Consider the following 18,509-nt stretch of genomic DNA (forward strand, 5'->3'; position numbering starts at 1 on the left):
TGCCCTGGGTGTGTGGTTGTAGAAAGGTTTGATTTTCCTTTTCCAATTGTTGTCTGTGGGGGCGGGGTGACATAATTGCTAGTATTTCTCCACAGCTGAGACTTCAACCCAGAGTAACTATTTCACTAGGCTCGAACAGAGACCAGCTGAAAACAAGACAGAACCACTTAGCCCCACCATACCTAACAGCTCCCCAGTTTCTCAGGCCATAGCACTGTACAGGTCCTTGGCAAAGCTCCAAGGGAAAAATCAAACGGTGTAAACAATCATGCGGCGGAATCAGTGGAAAAACTCTGGTAACATGAATAACCAGAATAGATCAACCCCCCAAGGAAAGATATGGCAGATGTAACTGAAGATCCCATTCATAAACAGCTGGCCAAGATGTCAGAAATTGAATTCAGAATTTGGATTGCAAACAAGATTAATAGAATGGAGGAAAATTTGGAATTAGAAATTCGAGGAGCAATTCAAAAGTCAAAATTAGAAATTCGAGGAGCAATTCAAAAGTTGTCCCAAGAATTTAACAAATTTAAAGACAAAACCACCAAAGCTTTTGATACACTGAAGCAAGAATTTGCAGCCCTAAAAGATCTGAAAAATACAGTAGAATCCCTCACTAACAGAGTGGAACAAGCAGAAGAAAGGATTTCTGACATTCAAGACAAAGCCTTTGAACACTCCCAAACTCTAAAGAGGAAGAGAAATGGAGAGCAAAAACAGATCCTTCTCTCAGAGATCTCTGGGATAATTCGAAGAAGGCTAATATCCACCTCATTGGAATCCCTGAAAATGATGAGGTGGCCTCGCAAGGCACAGAGGCCATTCTCCATGAAACTATGAAAGACGATTTTCTAGACATGCCAAGAGATTATGAAATTCAGATAGCAGACAGTTTCAGAACCCCAACACGACTCAATCCAAATAAGACATTCCCCAGGGATATCATAATTAACTTCACTAAAGTTAATCTGAAGGAGAAAATTCTGAAAGCAGCCAGACGTAAGAAATCCTTTACCTACAAAAGGAAGACTATTAGAATGACTGCAGATCTCTCTGCTGAAACTTCTCAAGCCAGAAGAGGATGGTCATCGACTTTTAATCTCCTAAAGCAAAATAACGTTCAACCCCAGATCCTGTATCCAGCTAAACTGAGTTTCATTTATGATGGAGAAATTAAATACTTTAATGACATTCATATGTTGAAGAAATTTGCCATAACCAAACAAGCTCTTCAGGATATTCTCAGACTTATCCCCTATAATGACCAGCCCAATCCTCTACCACAAAAGTAAACTCACTCAGAAACTTTTGATCAAACACGAAATTCCACAGTGGCGAAAGGATTAAAAATGTCCACTGGACTTTTGAAAAACTCGATACCCAAAATTTTACCAGACTTATCAATATTCCCCATTAATGCAAACGGCTTAAACTGTCCTCTAAAGAGGCACAGGTTAGCTGACTGGATACAAAAACTCAGGCCAGATATTTGCTGCATACTAGTCACATCTTACCTTAAAAGATAAATATAGACTCAGGCTGAAAGGATGGTCATCCATATTTCAGGCAAATGGTAATCAGAAGAAAGCAGGTGTTGCAATTTTATTTGCAGATACAATAGGCTTTAATCCAACAAAAGTAAGGAAGGATAAGAATGGTCACTTCATATTTGTTAAGGGTAATACTCAATATGATGAGATTTCAATTATTAATATCTATGCACCCAACCAGAATGCACCTCAATTTATAAGAGAAACTCTAACAGACATGAGCAACTTGATTTCCTACAGCTCCATAATAGTTGGAGATTTTAACACTCCTTTGGCAGTGTTGGATCGATCCTCCAATAAGAAGCTGAGCAAAGAAATTTTAGATGTAAACCTAACCATCCAACATTTGCATTGAGCAGACATCTATAGAACATTTCAACCCAACAAAACAGAATACACATACTTCTCATCAGCCCATAGAACATACTTCAAAATCGATCACATCTTAGGTATCAAGTCTAACCTCAGTAAATTTAAAAGAATAGAAATTACTCTTTGCGTTTTCTTGGACCACCATGGAATAAAGGTTGAACTCAGTAACAACAGGAAATTGCATACTCATACAAAAACATGGAAGTAAAATAACCTTATGCTGAAGGATAGCTGGGTCAGAGATGAGATTAAGAAGGAAATTGCCAAATTTTTGGAACAAAACGACAATGAAGACACGAATTATCAGAACCTCTGGGATACTGCAAAGGCAGACCTAAGAGGGAAATTTATAGCACTGCAAGCCTTCCTCAAGAGAACGGAAAGAGAGGAAGTTAACAACTTAATGGGACATCTCAAGCAACTGGAAAAGGAAGAACATTCCAACCCCAAACCCAGTAGAAGAAAAGAAATAACCAAAATTAGAGCAGGATTAAAGGAAATTGAAAACAAAAGAATTATACAACAGATCAATAAATCAAAAAGTTGCTTTTTTGAAAAGGCCAATAAAATACATAAACCTTTGGCTAACCTAACGAGTAAAAAAGAGTAAAATCTCTAATCTCATCAATCAGAAACGACAAAGATGAAATAACAACAGACTCCTGAGAAATTCAAAAAATCCTTAACGAATATTACAAGAAACTTTATTCTCAGAAATATGAAAATCTGAAGGAAATTGACCAATACTTGGAAGCATGTCACCTTCCAAGACTTAGCCAGAATCAAGTGGAAATGTTGAACAGGCCAATATCAAGTTCTGAAATAGCATCAACCATAAAAAATCTCCCTACAAAGAAAAGCCCAGAACCAGACGGCTTCACGTCAGAATTCTACCAAAACTTTAAAGAGGTATTAGTACCTATACTACTCAACCTGTTCCAAAATGTAGAAAAAGAAGGAAGACTACCCAACATGTTCTATGAAGCAAACATCACCTGATCCCCAAACCATGAAAAGACCCAACAAGAAAAGAAAATTATAGACCAATATCACTAATGAATATAAATGTAAAAATATTCAACAAGATCCTAACAAACAGAATCCAGCAACACATTGAACAAATTATATATCATGACCAAGTTGGTTTTATTCCAGGGTCTCAAGGCTGGTGCAATATACGTAAATCTATAAATATAATTCAGCACATAAACAAATTAAAAAACAAAGACCATATGATTCTCTCAATTGATGCAGAAAAAGCTTTTGATAATATCCAGCATCCCTTCATGATCAGAACACTTAAGAAAATTGGTACAGAAGGGACATTTCTTAAATATATGAAGAAATATATTATAAAAATATATATGAAGAAATATATATATATGGATATATGTATCTACAGGGATTGCTGTAGACAGAGGCCATCTACAGCAAAACCACAGCCAATATCGTATTGAATGGAGTTAAATTCAAATCATTTCCATTCAGATCAGGAACCAGACAAGGCTGTTCCATATCTCCACTGCTCTTTAACATTGTAACGGAAGTTTTAGCCACCGCAATTAGGGAGGAAAAGGTGATCAAGGGTATCAATATAGGGTCAGAAGGGATCAAACTTTCGCTCTTCACAGATGATATGATTGTTTACCTGGAAAACACCAGGGATTCTACTACAAAACTCTTAGAAGTGACCAAGGAATACAGCAGCGTCTCGGGTTACAAAATCAACATTCATAAATTGGTAGCCTTTATATATACCAACAACAGTCAAGCTGAAAGAACAGTTAAGGACTCTATTCCATTCACAGTAGTGCCAAAGAAGATGAAATATTTGGGAGTTTATCTAATAAAGGATGTGAAAGATCTCTATAAAGAGAACTATGACACTCTAAGAAAAGAAATAGCTCAAAATGTTAACAAATGAAAAAACATACCATGCTCATGGCTGGGAAGAATCAACATTGTTAAAATGTCCATACTACCCAAAGCAATACACAATTTTAATGCAAACCCTATTAAAGCTCCACTGTCATACTTTAAAGATCTTGAAAAAATAATACTTTGTTTTATATGGAATCAGGAAAAATCTCAAATATCCAAGACATTACTCAGAAATAAAAAGAAAGCAGGAGGAATCACGCTACCAGACCTCAGACTATACTATAAATCGATAGTGATCAAAACAGCATGGTACCCGCACAAAAACAGAGAAGTAGATGTCTGGAACAGAATAGAGAACCGAGAGATGAACCCAGCTACTTACTGTTATTTGATCTTTGACAAGCCAATGAAAAACATTCAGTGGGGAAAAGATTCCCTATTTAACAAATGGTGCTGGGTGAACTGGCTGGCAACCTGCAGAAGACTGAAACTGGACCCACACCTTTCACCATTAACTAAGATAGACTCTCACTGGATTAAAGATTTAAACTTAAGACATGAAAGTAGAAAAATACTAGAAGAGAGTGCAGGGAAAACCCTTGAAGAAATTGGTCTGGGTCAGTATTTTATGAGGAGGACCCCCCCCCCCGGCAATTGAAAAAGCTTCAAAAATACACTACTGGGACCTGATCAAACTAAAAAGCTTCTGCACAGCCAAGAACACAGTAAGTAAAGCAAGCAGATAGCCCTCAGAATGGGAGAAGATATTTGCAGGTTATGTCTCCGACAAACGTTTAATAACCAGAATCCACAGAGAACTCAAACATATAAGCAAGAAAAGAACAAGTGATCCCATCGCAGGCTGGGCAAGGGACTTGAAGAGAAACTTCTCTGAAGAAGACAGGTGCTCGGCCTACAGACATATGAAAAAATGCTCATCATCTTTAATCATCAGAGAAATGCAAATCAAAACTACCTTGAGATACCATCTAACTCCAGTAAGATTAGCCCATATTACAAAATCCCAAGACCAAAGATGTTGGTGTGGATGTGGAGAAAAGGGATCACTTCTACACTGCTGGTGGGAATGCAAATTAATACATTCCTTTTGGAAAGAGGTTTGGAGAACACTTAGAGACCTAAAAATAGACCTGCCATTCAATCCTGTAATTCCTCTACTAGGCATATACCCAGAAGACCAAAAATCACATCATAACAAAGATATTTGTACCAGAATGTTTATTGCCGCCCAATTCATATTGCTAAATCATGGAAAATGCCCAAGTGCCCATCGATCCACGAACGGATTAATAAATTGTGGTGTATGTACAACATGGAATATTATCCAGCCTTAAAGAAAGATGGAGACTTTGCCTCTTTCGTGTTTACATGAATAGAGTTGGAACATATTCTTCTTAGTAAAGTATGTCAAGAACGGAAGAAAAAGTATCCAATGTACTCAGCCCTACTATGAAACTAATTTATGGCTTTCACATGAAAGCTATAACCCAGTTATAACCTAAGAATAGGGGGAAGGGGGGGAAGGGGGGAAAGGGAGGGGAGGGAGGGGAGGGAAGGGAGGGAGGGGAGGGAGGGGAGGGAGGGGGGAGGATGGGCGGAGGGAGGGTGATTGGTGGGACTACACCTGTGGTGCATCTTACAAGGGTATATGTGAAACTTAGTAAATGTAGAAGGTAAACGTCTTAACACAATAACTAAGAAAATGCCAGGAAGGCTATGTTAACGAATGTGATGAAAATGTGTCAAACGGTCTATAAAAGCAGTGTATGGTGCCCCATGATCGAATTAATGTACACATCTGTGATTCAATAAAAAAAAATTAAAATAAAATATTGAAGGACTACAGCTGACTTTACTGAGTTCAAAAAGAAAATGTGTCTAGTAACCTCATACACTTCAAAAACTGATAAAAATATTGTCATACTTTGCCATATCATATCCTTCAAGTCTTAATCATTTAGTATTCATTTACAGAGCAAGATATTTGCATGTTATATCCTGCCCAAATTTCACTCAATCTTTTCTACAAACCTCCAGAGTATTAACTAGATATGAGATTATTTTTTCATTTCACTCACAAACTGCTCCAAATCATTGTTAAAAGCTAAACTACTTTGTTCTTTTCTAAGTTTGCTCCTTTTCTGACCTAGCAAGACAAGCTTATGCCTAAGTAGTACATCCCAAACAAAACAGCTAAAAGATAAAAGAAAATTTAGCATACAGGTTAATGGTCTATATAAAATACGATTTTTCTCAGCATCTAATTCCTATTCTTGCCTCTTTTTCCTACAGAAAAGATTTTAAATTACTTTAAACATTAGTACTAGTTTTTGTTGCCATTATTTGAATTTGGCTTTGTTTAACATTGTAATAAACTTCCCTCAGAACATACCTAAATTAATTTCACACTCAGTCATCAACACATTACGTATACTATATGTATAAGACGTGTACTATATGTATAAGATATATACCTCAATCACTCATCCAGCTAAAACTTAATGAACCTATATTCAAATCATGTTCAAAGGATCTTTCATGAATGTCAATTCCGTCTTCATACTTTGTAAAGGAGGGGACAAATAGCTGAGTTAAAGTTACCAACTATGTGATTGTTGGAGTACTTAAACATTATGTATGTGTCTACATTAGTTGGAGAATTTAACATAATATTTATAAAATAAGATCATGGCCATGGATTTGACCTGCGGCAGATCAACTGCTTTGAGTCTATATCCTGTCCTTCCCTCATTCACTGCATTCACTGGCAATATGCCATTAATTAAAGGGACCACTGAAAAAACAATTCAGTTTTTGAAGGGCAGTCTTTTTTTTTTTTTTTTTTTTTTTTGAGACAGAGTCTTACTCTATCACCCTAAGCTACAGTTCCACAGTGTCATAGCTCACAGCAACCTCAAACTCTTGGGCTCAAGCAATCCTGTTGTTTCAACCTCCCAAGTAGCTGAGACTACAGAGATGTACCACCACACCCGAGCTAGTTTTTCTATTTTTAGAGACAGGGGTCTCTCTTTGGCTTAGGCTGATCTCTGAATTCCTGATCTCAAGCAATCCAGCCAACTTGGCCTCCCAGAGTGCTGGGATCACAGGTGTGAGCCACCACAACAGACAACAAAATGAAATATTAAGAAGTTTGTTTCAAAGACTTGTGTACAAAAACAAATCAATAAACTGTTAATATAAACATTAAATTTTGAAAAATGTTAATGTCTAAAATAGGGAATGATTAAATAAATTATGTTAAATTAGTCATTAGCAATTTATATTTTCATATAATAATCTTAGTAAAAAGTTTCAGTAATAAAGCAATATGATCCTGGCATGTAAACAGGCCAATTGAACAAAACAAAATTTTGAAATAAACCAAAATAAAAACAGCAAACTAGTATAGAATAGGGAAGTCTTTTAAAATCAATGGGGGAAAGATGTATTATTCAATAAATGGTATTAGGACAATTGAAAGGCCATCTTTTAAAAATTGAAATTGGACCTATATCTCTTACCTAATATCAGGATTAATTACAAATGCATCAAAGATTTAATTGTAAAAAGTGAAACCAAAGAAATAGTAGGCAAACCATGAAAAAATTAATTTATAATCTCAGAGTAGGCAAAGTCATTTTAACTATGACATAAAATCAAGAAGCTATAAAAGAAAAACTTGATACATTCAACTGCCTAAAAATAATTTCCTCGTGGAAGTAGGGAAAACACCACAAGAAAAGGGGGGAGGTTAGGGTGGAGGGAGGGTAAAGGGTGGGGCCACACCTACAGTGCATCTTAGAATGGGTACAGGCAAAACTTACTAAAGGCAGAATACAAATGTCTACATACAGTAACTAAGAAAATGCCATGAAGGCTACGTTGAACAGTTTGATGAGAATATTTCAGATTGTAAATGAAAGCAGCACATTGTACCCCTTGATTGCACTAATGTACACAGCTATAATTTAACAATAAAAAAGAAAAGTCAGAAGACAAGTGAAATTACTGCAACTCATTGCAAATCAAGGATTCATTGCTTAATATACTAAGATTTACTACATTAAGAAAAAAAATCCAACTACCCAGTAAAAATGGGCAAAAGATAAGTACAATTCCCAGAAAAGGATATATTTTCACAGCTCTTAAAGATGAAAGGATGTTCAATCACAATATAAAAGACATTAAAATTAAACTAAGATACCATTTTTGACAATTATCAGATTCAATTTATTTTTCGTTTTTAAGGGGGTTAGGGCAATACGTATAGGGATTGCAGCAAGGGGATCTTGTAGTGAAGGAGAGAGATTGAACTCAACTCCCAAAAATTTCTTGATAACTCACCGTGTGTAGAAGACAGGCACTCATCAGATATTGCTGGTGAAATATAGATAAGTATAATCCCTAAAGAGGGCAATTTGGCAATATCTTTCAAAATTACATACAAATGTACCTTTGGCCTAGCAGTTCTATTAATTTTTCTTTTTTATTGTTGGGGATTCATTGAGGGTACAATAAGCCAGGTTACACTGATTGCAATTGTTAGGTAAAGTCCCTCTTGCAATCATGTCTTGCCCCCATAACGTGTGACACACACCAAGGCTCCACCCCCCTCCCTCCGTCCCTCTTTCTGCTTTTCCTCTCCCCACCATAACCTTAATTGTCATTAATTCTATGAATTTTTCTTACAGATACTCTTGTGCACAAGCAAAATAGCTTATATTCAAGATTATTCGTTGCAGCAGCACTTGCAATAGCAAAACTTGGGGACTGATTAAATAAATTATGATTTATTCAGGCAACATGCTGCCATAAAAAGAACGAAGAAGCTGGGAGCAGTGGCTTAAACCTGTAATCCCATCAAGGTGAGTGGACTGCCTGAGCTTACAGGTTCAAGACCAGCCTGAGCCAGAGCAAGACCTTGTCTCTAAAAATAACCGGGTATTGGGCCTATAGTCCCAGCTACTTAGGAGGTTGAGACAAGTACCTCTTGAGCCCAAGAGTTTAAGGTTGCTGTGAGCTATGACACCACAGTACTCTACCAAGAGCAACAAAATGAGACTCTGTCTCAAAAAAAAAAAAAAAAAGAATGAGAAGTCTGTTTACAAACTGAAAGGAAAATATATCAAAGATATATTAATAAGTGGGGGATAAAAAGGGAGAGAAGAATAGCTCAAGGCATATATTAAATCAATTCTTATATTGGGTTGTCATATTTGTAAAAAATGGAGAAAAAAGTATATAAATAATAAAAAACCTATAGTATCAATGCAAATATAAATCAATGAACTGACTCCAGACCCCCAACTTCTAGCCAACTCCCTTTGCAGGCTTATGCCAATTATTTCACTAACCTCACAAAAACACAACCCTATATTTTTTAAAATCGTATTTCTTGAACCCCTTGCGTCATAGGGTTTTTATATATTACCATTTATACATTTTGAATTTCAAATATTTATTGTGTGAAGAGGACAAGTAGGGAGCAAGGGTGGCAGAGATTTCATGGAATATACTCTTGTACTTTTTGAATTTTGAAATGAGAATCTATTACCTATTTTTAAAAATAAATTAAAAGTTAAAAAGTACTTGAAAAATATTTAAATGTGTTCAATAGCATGATAAAGTATACTGTTGAGAGAAAAATGTAGGACATATAATATCTCTGTACTATAATATCAAATATGCACAAAAGATTATCTAGACAAAGAAAATATTGGTATAAAACACAATAAAATATTAAAAGAACAGATATCTCTAAGAGCTGAATTTTCCTAAAATTCAAATTATTTACATTAAGCACAAATTATATTCATAACCAGAAAAGGGGTATTAATTTTTAATGAAATGACCCGAGAAGTTAGAAATTAAAAGGGAAGATTTAACATTATTAGGTATTAGTCAGGGTTCTAAGCACATACATGAAGCATTCAAATTTCTTTCAGACATTACTTTCAATCACGTAAAAAAAATATGGATAAAGAACTCAGGAAAACAGAACTGAAAAATACCTCATCTGCCCTCTGGTCCACCTCTTAAGAATCTCTATGACATTATTCTCACCCTCCCACTTTGTAGATGTTTTGTCCATTTTTGTTTTCTGTTACCTAGGTAATGGCACTTCCAGCATTTCCCTTAAAAGACTGTGAAACTAACAAGCTGGTATTTCTCACTGTCCAATTTTCCTGACCTCTAGCTTTGAGGGGCCATCTCCCTAAGGGAAAGCAATGAGATCTAGAAGCTAAATCAGGAAGCTAAGGAATCTGAGGTTAAGAGTTCCAATTCTGACAAACTATGGAATTCGTTTCCAATTTTAAGAATAAGCCAAACTTCCTGAGCTAGTTTCTTTAATGAAGAAACCTAAAGGCATGTTTTGAAAAATATTTAAGACTATTCAAGTTTCTTTTTAACCTTTCACATGCCAGGCAGTCCCCAGCTTACAAATGAGATAGGTTCTGTAAGTTTGTTCTTAAGTTGAATTTGTATGTAAGTTAGAACAGGTAGATTTACCTATTACCTGTAATAGCCTCCATTCCTAAGTGTGAGTCGTAAGTTTATAACTTGGGGAATTACTGTAATAGCCTCTGTTTGTGTAAGTACAAGTTATATGTAAGTCAGATGTTCGTAACTCAAGGATTGCCTCTATTCTGAATTTTGTTTTCTTGCCTATGTTAAATATTTTCCTCACTAAATTTTCACTATGCCAGTTAGTATCTATAAATGTTACCAAGCCTTACAGACTTAGGGATCAGATGAGGGGTACTTTTTTTTTTTTTGTAGAGACAGAGTCTCACTGTACCGCCCTCCGGTAGAGAGCCGTGGCATCACACGGCTCACAGCAACCTCTAACTCTTGGGCTTATGCGATTCTCTTGCCTCAGCCTCCCGAGCAGCTGGGACTACAGGCGCCCGCCACAATGCCCGGCTATTTTTTTGTTGCACTTTGGCCGGGGCTGGGTTTGAACCCGCCATGATGAGGGGTACTTTTAAAAAGTCTACTGAAAGTAACACAATGTCGACAGAATGTGAGCAAGGCTGAAGGTAATTTATGGAGAAATAAAAATGCAATCAAGCTCTAATTTGGACCCTTACAGATAAAGCAAAGACAGCTAACTAATTTAACTAATACTTGGTAAGGGATGGTAATCCTCAGACTCCTAACATCTGAATCCAGCTGTAAGAGATAAAAGACGATGATAAATTCTGTATCATACACTAACAAAGTCTTGTTATGCCTTCAAAGATTCGATTTTTATTTCTTTAATGAGTTTACTGTATACTCGCTAACACCACTGTGCTGGGCCTCAGGACTTCTCTTTCCCTTCTATTTGTATATCTTAATGGCTGTCTTCTCACCATAAATTTTATAAATTAAATTTATAAAAGGGCCTTGAGAAGTACCTGATAGCCTTTGGGAAGAAAGGTGTTTTCACAGATATCACAGAGCACTCTGCCAAGACAAGAGAAGCAATTTCATAGTGCCTTACTTAGCACACTTCAAGCTCCTCCTCCTGTTAACAAGACCAAACGCCTCTCTAATTAAAAGTTCTTTCAGTGGGGAAGGACAAGGTAGCAAACAGCTGAATTTTTTCTGGATTAACTCAGTCATTATTTGAATGCTTTCTTGTGGTTCACCTACTTAAAAGGTGATCAGATCACTTTGTGCTACTGAAGAGTGCAACTACAGAGAACAATTACATAAACCCTCTGTTACAACTTACCTCATCCTTCTTTCTAATGAAACAAAGCATCAGAAACCACTGCCTTGCCACCATTTCATTAGTAAAGTTAGTAAAGCCTACTTTCTTTATCATGTGAATCCCTTTTCTTTTCCTTAGCAAATCACAAAAATTTATTTCATTCAACATAATAGGACACAACTGTACATCCTTTTTTAAATGTATGCATTAATGAATTTTATAATTTGAAAGGATAAACAGAATCCTTATAACAAAACTATTCTCAAATAAATGGGGTCATTCAAGAACTTTGTTTTATGTTAGAGAATTTACACAAATCTTCAATTCCACATCTGTAACTCCTAATCAAAAAACCAACTCTTTTTTTCATAACTTCTCTAGCAGTAAAATCTGACCTGCACTAACATAAGGCTAGTTATAATCTTTATAGCACTGAGTGTGAATATACATTTGTTTAACTGTAGATGTATTATCATGACTGTTTCCCAGCTCTTGCTCCAGACTCCACTAGGGGGTTTATGTTACTATACATACACCATATTCACTTTCTAAAATCAAAGTATTTTTAATTCTCAAACACTCTCTGGTCCAAATAGTTTTGGAGAAGAGATTATGGATGTACAGGTCTATTTCTCAAAAATATTTGAATTGTTTGAAAATCAAGTAGCAATAAATCAACATGATAGAGAATAGAAAAATACTGAAATATTATGAAAGAAACTGTCCATCATCTATGAACATTAACACACAATTTAAACGGGACATACAAATTTTCTCTCAAAAGAAAACAGGAGGCTATGTGAAATCAAAATAATTTAAAATAAATTATAAATGCCTTCCTTGGCATTCTTGGAAGTTGTCTCATTTCAATGAAAAACTATCAACTCTTAATGTAGAAAGAATGTATTTGAAGGTTATGAAATTAACATGTCAATATCCAAAGCCTATGCACTTCCTATTGAACTCAAGCTAAAGATTCCAAAAATTTCTAAAATTATCACTACATATTTATTTGTAAAGGAGTTCAATTAAACCTATCCACGGAAATTAAAACACTCAGATAACATGAACATGTTTGAGATTATATTTCCTACACTCACTGATTTTCTTGTAGCAATCAATTAGCTAGACCACACAAAACTTTCAGTCTTGGTTGAACAATTTTATTAATCTACACTTTATTACAAAATAGGGTGCATATTTAAGATATGTAAGAATGAGTAATTCACTAAGCATATTCAAAGTTAATTATAATAAGAACATTCTGTGTAAGACCAGTGAATTAGTCATATCTAATTCATACTGGACCAAAATGAAACAATGTCCTGGACTTGTTACTGGTTGCAACATTTTAAGTAAATACAGAGACACACTCTCTAGAAATGCAATAAAATAAATATTATCCTTTGTCTTAATTGATGAAGCAAAAGTAATATTATATAATACAACCAGATACGACTTCTGGCTCCTCAGCTCATATCCATTGCAAGAGAAATTCTTACCAAATTCCCATTGTCATATTTCTGGAATTATATGTTACTTGATGTAGTATGATAAAGTAACTCTTTTTTTTCTGTTTGCTGAAATATAACAGCTTTTAAAAATTTTCCAGCAGGTCCCTATGTCATCAATAAAAAATGAGCTTAATGGCAATAATATTGATGTTATTCATTGTACTAACTGAATATTTTACCTAAGTCCTTCTGATACTACTAAAATGCAAAAGATCTACAACATCTCCAGTTGATCCCTTTATTATGACAACTATATTTCCCCTCTAACTCTCCAAGAGATCTGTGCACACACTTGCAGACCTGTTAGACTAGGGGGTGCAGAGGTCCACTGAAGGTAATCTTAAGTTAGTATTTTAGATTTTTTCCAAACAGTGTCCTACATTCACCAGCCATTCCTGGTAAAGTAGTTAATTTTAATGTTCTCATTGTTTACCAGAAAGCACAGACAGTAAGGCTGGCTTTGCCACTCCCGTTTCCTTTGGCTATGCTGCTGAGCTTTTTTAGCCAATTGACTTTGCTTTAAAGCTATAAATATCTGAAAAATGTTCTGCATTTGATGCTCTTGGATTCTGCATCCATATTTAGCTGTTTGTGGCATGCCTTTGTTTAAGCTACTCTACCACCCATACAGTCAGGTTAAGATTTAGATGGTTAAAGGATAGATGAATCAACATTCAACAGATACTAACTTAATCTGAGCAGGGTACCAATCTGCTAGAAATGGTGACAATGGAGAGGGTGGCAAGATGGAAATAAAAAGATAAAGAAGGTAGTCCCCCTAATGTCAAAAATTTTATAGTCTTGATAAGGCATGCACACAACTTATACTAATACTAGAATAAATGAATTATTTTACAACTAAAAGAAAATAAAGGATGGAATAGCATAAATATTTTCTCTCAGCTATTTCTCAGAGATGTGCATTGTGTTCTAAATATAGATCCACCTCGTAAAAAGCTCTGAACACTCCAAAACAGTTTTCCAAATCATGGCAATATACAAAACTCTAGATATATATATATGTACATATATATACTATTGACCAAAGAGCAAAACCTATCATCAGCAAACTCAAAACAGTGACTAGTCTTTAAATTTTGTGAGGCAAACTAATAAAATACTGTTTCTAAAAGATTCTATTAAGAAATTCTTGAGGAAGAAGGGTACTTTTGTCGTCATTTGTTAGCATGATAATTCCAAACAGAAGAATACTGCAGAGGATGTGAACTTGTAGTCAGCTATCAGTAGCACTTAATACAGCTTCTAATCATACATTATCTTTAAAACCCGCATGGCTATTTTAGGTTAGGTCTCAAAACTGAATGATCTGGACCTGAGTAAAATCCCCATCCCTACCTTCCTATTTTGTGAAAATATTCCAAATAAATACACATCTGCTTTTAATATTACTTCTTTCAAAACTCAACTCAGTGACCTTTTGATAGAAGTACTCCCCAGAATACACTGATAATCAGGATTTAAATGCATTAAGTTAAGGGTTTGCATAAAGCCTGGCCCCAAGAATCAGGATGAAATCTGAAGGCCAAGGTGTAGGTAAAATAATGGAGTTTAAGCCAGAGTCAGACATCTTTAAAGCTAAAAGGGGACACAGATACCAGTAATTCTAGGTTCCACTTTTATGCAGAAACCTAGAGACTAGGGGTTAAAACTACTTGCCCAAAGTTAGACAACCAATCTGTGGCAAACCCAGAATGAAAACCCAAGTTCTCAACCTCCAGTTGTATACTCTATGCTATGTTCCCAATTTCCGGATTTCGTTAAAACACATTAGACTACACTCATTAAATGACCCAAGACAATCAGGGATTTGAACCCAAAACAAGAAATAAGAAAAACAAACTAGTATTCTCCAAAGTGGTTTTCTACATTCTATTTATTTTTATTTTTTATTTATTTATTTATTTATTTTGAAACAGTCTTTGTCAGCCTGGGTAGAGTGCGGTGGCATCATAGCTCACAACAACCCCAAACTCTTGGGTTCAATCGATCCTCTTGCCTTAGCCTCCCAAGTAGCTGGGACTCCAGCACTACACCTGGCTAGTTTTTCAATTTTTTGTAGAGACGGGGTCTCACTATTGCTCAGGCTAGTCTTGAACTCCTGAGCTCATGCCCTCCAGCCTTAGCCTCCCAGAATGCCAGTCCAATATTTTTACTTCTAATTTTTTAAGGAGTCATACAATAGGCAACTTTAAAACTAGCTGAGGACATAGCCAAGAGGCACTCAGATAGTTGTGAAATATTTACATCAAATTAAAGACAACAAAGGAGTATCCAGGATGGACTGCCTCAGAGAAAGGAGTACTAAACACTAAATAAAAACACCATCTAGTTAATTTAAGTTACATTGGAGTGGAAATTCTTCAACTTGTCACAAATATGCACAGTATGTGTATTTCTGTATGTATGTGTAAACATACATATATTAATTATTCTACATTATACATTTTATGCATAAACCTAGAGTCAGTGAGTTAAAAACTATTTGCCTACAGTTGAACAACCAATTTGTGACAAACCAGGAACAAAAACTCCAGGTTCTCAACCCCCATTTGTTTACTGTAGGTTTCAAATTTCTGGATTTCTTTAAAACACACACACATACATCTATATACATTCACATACAGCTACATAAGAGTATATTTGTAGAGTATATTTGAACAGACTGCAAAAATAATACATGTATGTTTACATACACATTTATGTTTTCATATGCAAAAAATGACAGTTAACACCAGGTCTAACAAAACAAGTTTTAGACACTGAAATACTTATTATCTATAGTATTCTTAGAGTAACACGGCCCTTTCTCTAATGTCATATAAAAAACAGAATGCCAAAGAAGTATATAAGGAGAAAGAAATATCAGAAAATGTTGTAACCACAACATACTCTAATTGATACGCACTTTCAGAGTCTAACGTTGTAAGTGATCAGCTAAGTAGGATTAGCAGGCAGATGGAAAATCAGGCACCAAAGTTTTTAATCTAATTTACTGAGAACAAACTGGGTGACCTTGTATCATCTCCTATTCCTTTTCATTAATTATTCCAGTTAAATAAAATAAAATCAAGGACATTTGTAAACACCCAGCAAAATACAAAGTGGTGCACACAAAAATACTTAAGAAAAACTGGTTAGGACTGGATAGTTACAATTGAAAGGGCCATTAGAGATGATTTAATCCAATCCACTCACTTCACAGATGAGGACTATGTGGCCAAAAAAGGGACCTGATCTGCTTCCAAATTACATATCCACTCAGCAGAAATGAAGCAGAAACCAAGATCTCTGGACTCCTAGTTCTGTAATCTTTCTGGTTACAGAAAGATTGATGTGATGGACACGACGTCTTGAAACCAACTCAACTATCCAGAAAGACAACTCGTAGGTCTTGGTCATTCCTGAATAGGAACCATATCCCGTTTAGATGGTGAAAGAAAAAACATAATGTACTTTTTCACTAAAGGCTTAGATGCACATGATTGCAGAATAACATTTTAAAATTTGTGTTTGATCCCAGGTGCTTCAAATTTGCCATCTTACACTCAGCCACATTACTATTATCTTTTGTAGTCATGTAAGCTAGGTGATAAACAGCTTGTCATTTCAAAATTTTGGAAAGCCACAGCTGAGTCCTGAATTCCAGACTATAAATCCTTGGGCTATGAATTTTCAAAAGCGGCATAGTTTTAATGCTGCCACAAGGTTCGCCCTAACAGAATCTCGTCATTCAGTTTTAATTAAAGAGGTGGTTACTAGGAATGCAGAAAGAGAAAGTTTTAGTGTGTTCATCACTTTTAACCTGCTGAGTGGCAACCCCCTCAACTTTACAATGCAAACCAGTAACAATAGTGCAATCTGAAATAATCCACACCCATTGGAATAAGTGATTGCTTTTGAAGAGAAAGGTCAGGAAGAAGTTACAGATTAATATGTTCCCACCAAATAAATACTTCAAGTTTTTGTTTGTTTCATTCATTAGCTTACCCTCTGCTAAGCTTTTTCCATAATATCTAGATTTCCAGTCTTGCCTCACTCAAGAGAAAGAAATGAAACCTCATTCCCTTGGTTTCATTCGTGTTCCATCATTCCTTCTTGAAAACTGGTTGGCAGTTCCCTTGATGTAATCACTTAAGAATTCTATCTGGATAGCCCAACTTAACATTAAACTTACTGCAAGTGTCTGAAGGGATCCAAAGACCATACTGAGTTACATCTCTACCCAGGTGCTAGTCTGAAGAAACTTATCAGAAACGTACACCCAGAACAAAAAAAGGACGTGGGGAACTGACCGAGGATGAATGAAAACTGCGAGTGAGACTAAGACTAGGTAATGAATTTCAACCCAAGCAAAAATAAGAAACATCAGCTTCTAAGACAAACTGTGGGCCTTACCGTAGACTCGGACCCAGCTCTGTTGCTGGCACACGGACTCAAGAAGGATTCGATCCAACATACCACCGGCCACAGCCCCACTGACTGGGACAACGGCGTCTAGTTCCTCCGGGGGCAGCGGAGAGTCGTACTCCAGCCCTGGGAACATCTCCGGCCAGGACAGCGCCTCAGCGACTCCTCCAGACGACGGAGAGAGCTCCATCGTGCCCGGGGGGGACCAGGCGACCGCAGCGGGGCGGGCGCGCGGCTCCGAGCCTGGCTTGTGAGAAGGGGAGGAGGAGAGCGCAGCAGCGGGGGCAAGGACCCGAGCTGCAACCGGCGAGGACGCCGCTCACCTCCTTCCCGGTCGCCCACTGCCCGACGCTGGGGCCCTGCAGCCCACCTGCAGCTGGCGGGCGGGACCCAGGCCGGGAGGCGGATCCAGCGTGGCCCTGGCCAGGGGTGGGTCCGGGCTCAGGTGTGAGTGGGTCCCTCCCAGGAAGGGACGAGGAAGCACCCAGGAGGGGAGGATCGTCCTCCCGCCCCCTTGGAGCCGCCTTCCTCCGTCCACCCAGCGTCTCCCGCGGTCAGAGGGATGGAGCGGGGCCGGGCAGGACTGGACTGGGCTTGGGGGCGTCGCCGCCAGGGGCCACCCCCTCTGACCGGCTACCGCTGCCGCTGCCGCCGCCGCTGCCTCAGAGGCTCCGGAGTGCCCGCTCCCTCAGCCTGGGGAGTGGTAGGAGGCGGTGGCCCCGGGTTCTTGCCGACTTGTCCTCAGTCCCCACCTCTGGAAAGAGCCAGCCCGCCCCGCTAACTCTCAGGCCACGGCTCCGGCGCCGCGGCGGATCCCACAAGCTCCGCAGCCGCGGTGGCGGCGGCGGCAGGCGGAATCCCAGGGTGATAGGCTGGAGCAATCGAGGACCGAGAAGCCGGCCGCGTGTGCGATTTAGTAACTAAGAGGAGGAGGATCTGCCACCGAAGGCAGAAGAAATCGGACACCGAATTATCCATCCGGCCTGTCCCGCCTACTTTTCAGTACTCTCCCTGGGAGCGCCCTGTGGTGAACAGGGCGGG

General features: G+C 37.5%; 1 protein-coding gene across 3 annotated transcripts in view; it reads right to left on the reverse strand.

Moving 5' to 3' along the window:
* Positions 1 to 18,299, reverse strand: part of RASAL2 (RAS protein activator like 2) — a 445,700-nt gene extending 427,401 nt beyond the window's left edge. For all 3 annotated transcript variants that reach the window (XM_053606502.1, XM_053606501.1, XM_053606500.1), the window contains exon 1: positions 17,457 to 18,299. In XM_053606502.1, coding sequence (XP_053462477.1) covers positions 17,457 to 17,658 — 202 coding nt within the window. In that variant the 5' untranslated portion in view covers positions 17,659 to 18,299. The remainder of the gene's footprint in view (positions 1 to 17,456) is intronic.
* Positions 18,300 to 18,509: the final 210 nt, after the last annotated feature.

This window comes from Nycticebus coucang, chromosome 10, assembly GCF_027406575.1.
Source record: "Nycticebus coucang isolate mNycCou1 chromosome 10, mNycCou1.pri, whole genome shotgun sequence".
In the NCBI taxonomy this organism is placed as follows: Eukaryota; Metazoa; Chordata; class Mammalia; order Primates; family Lorisidae; genus Nycticebus; species Nycticebus coucang.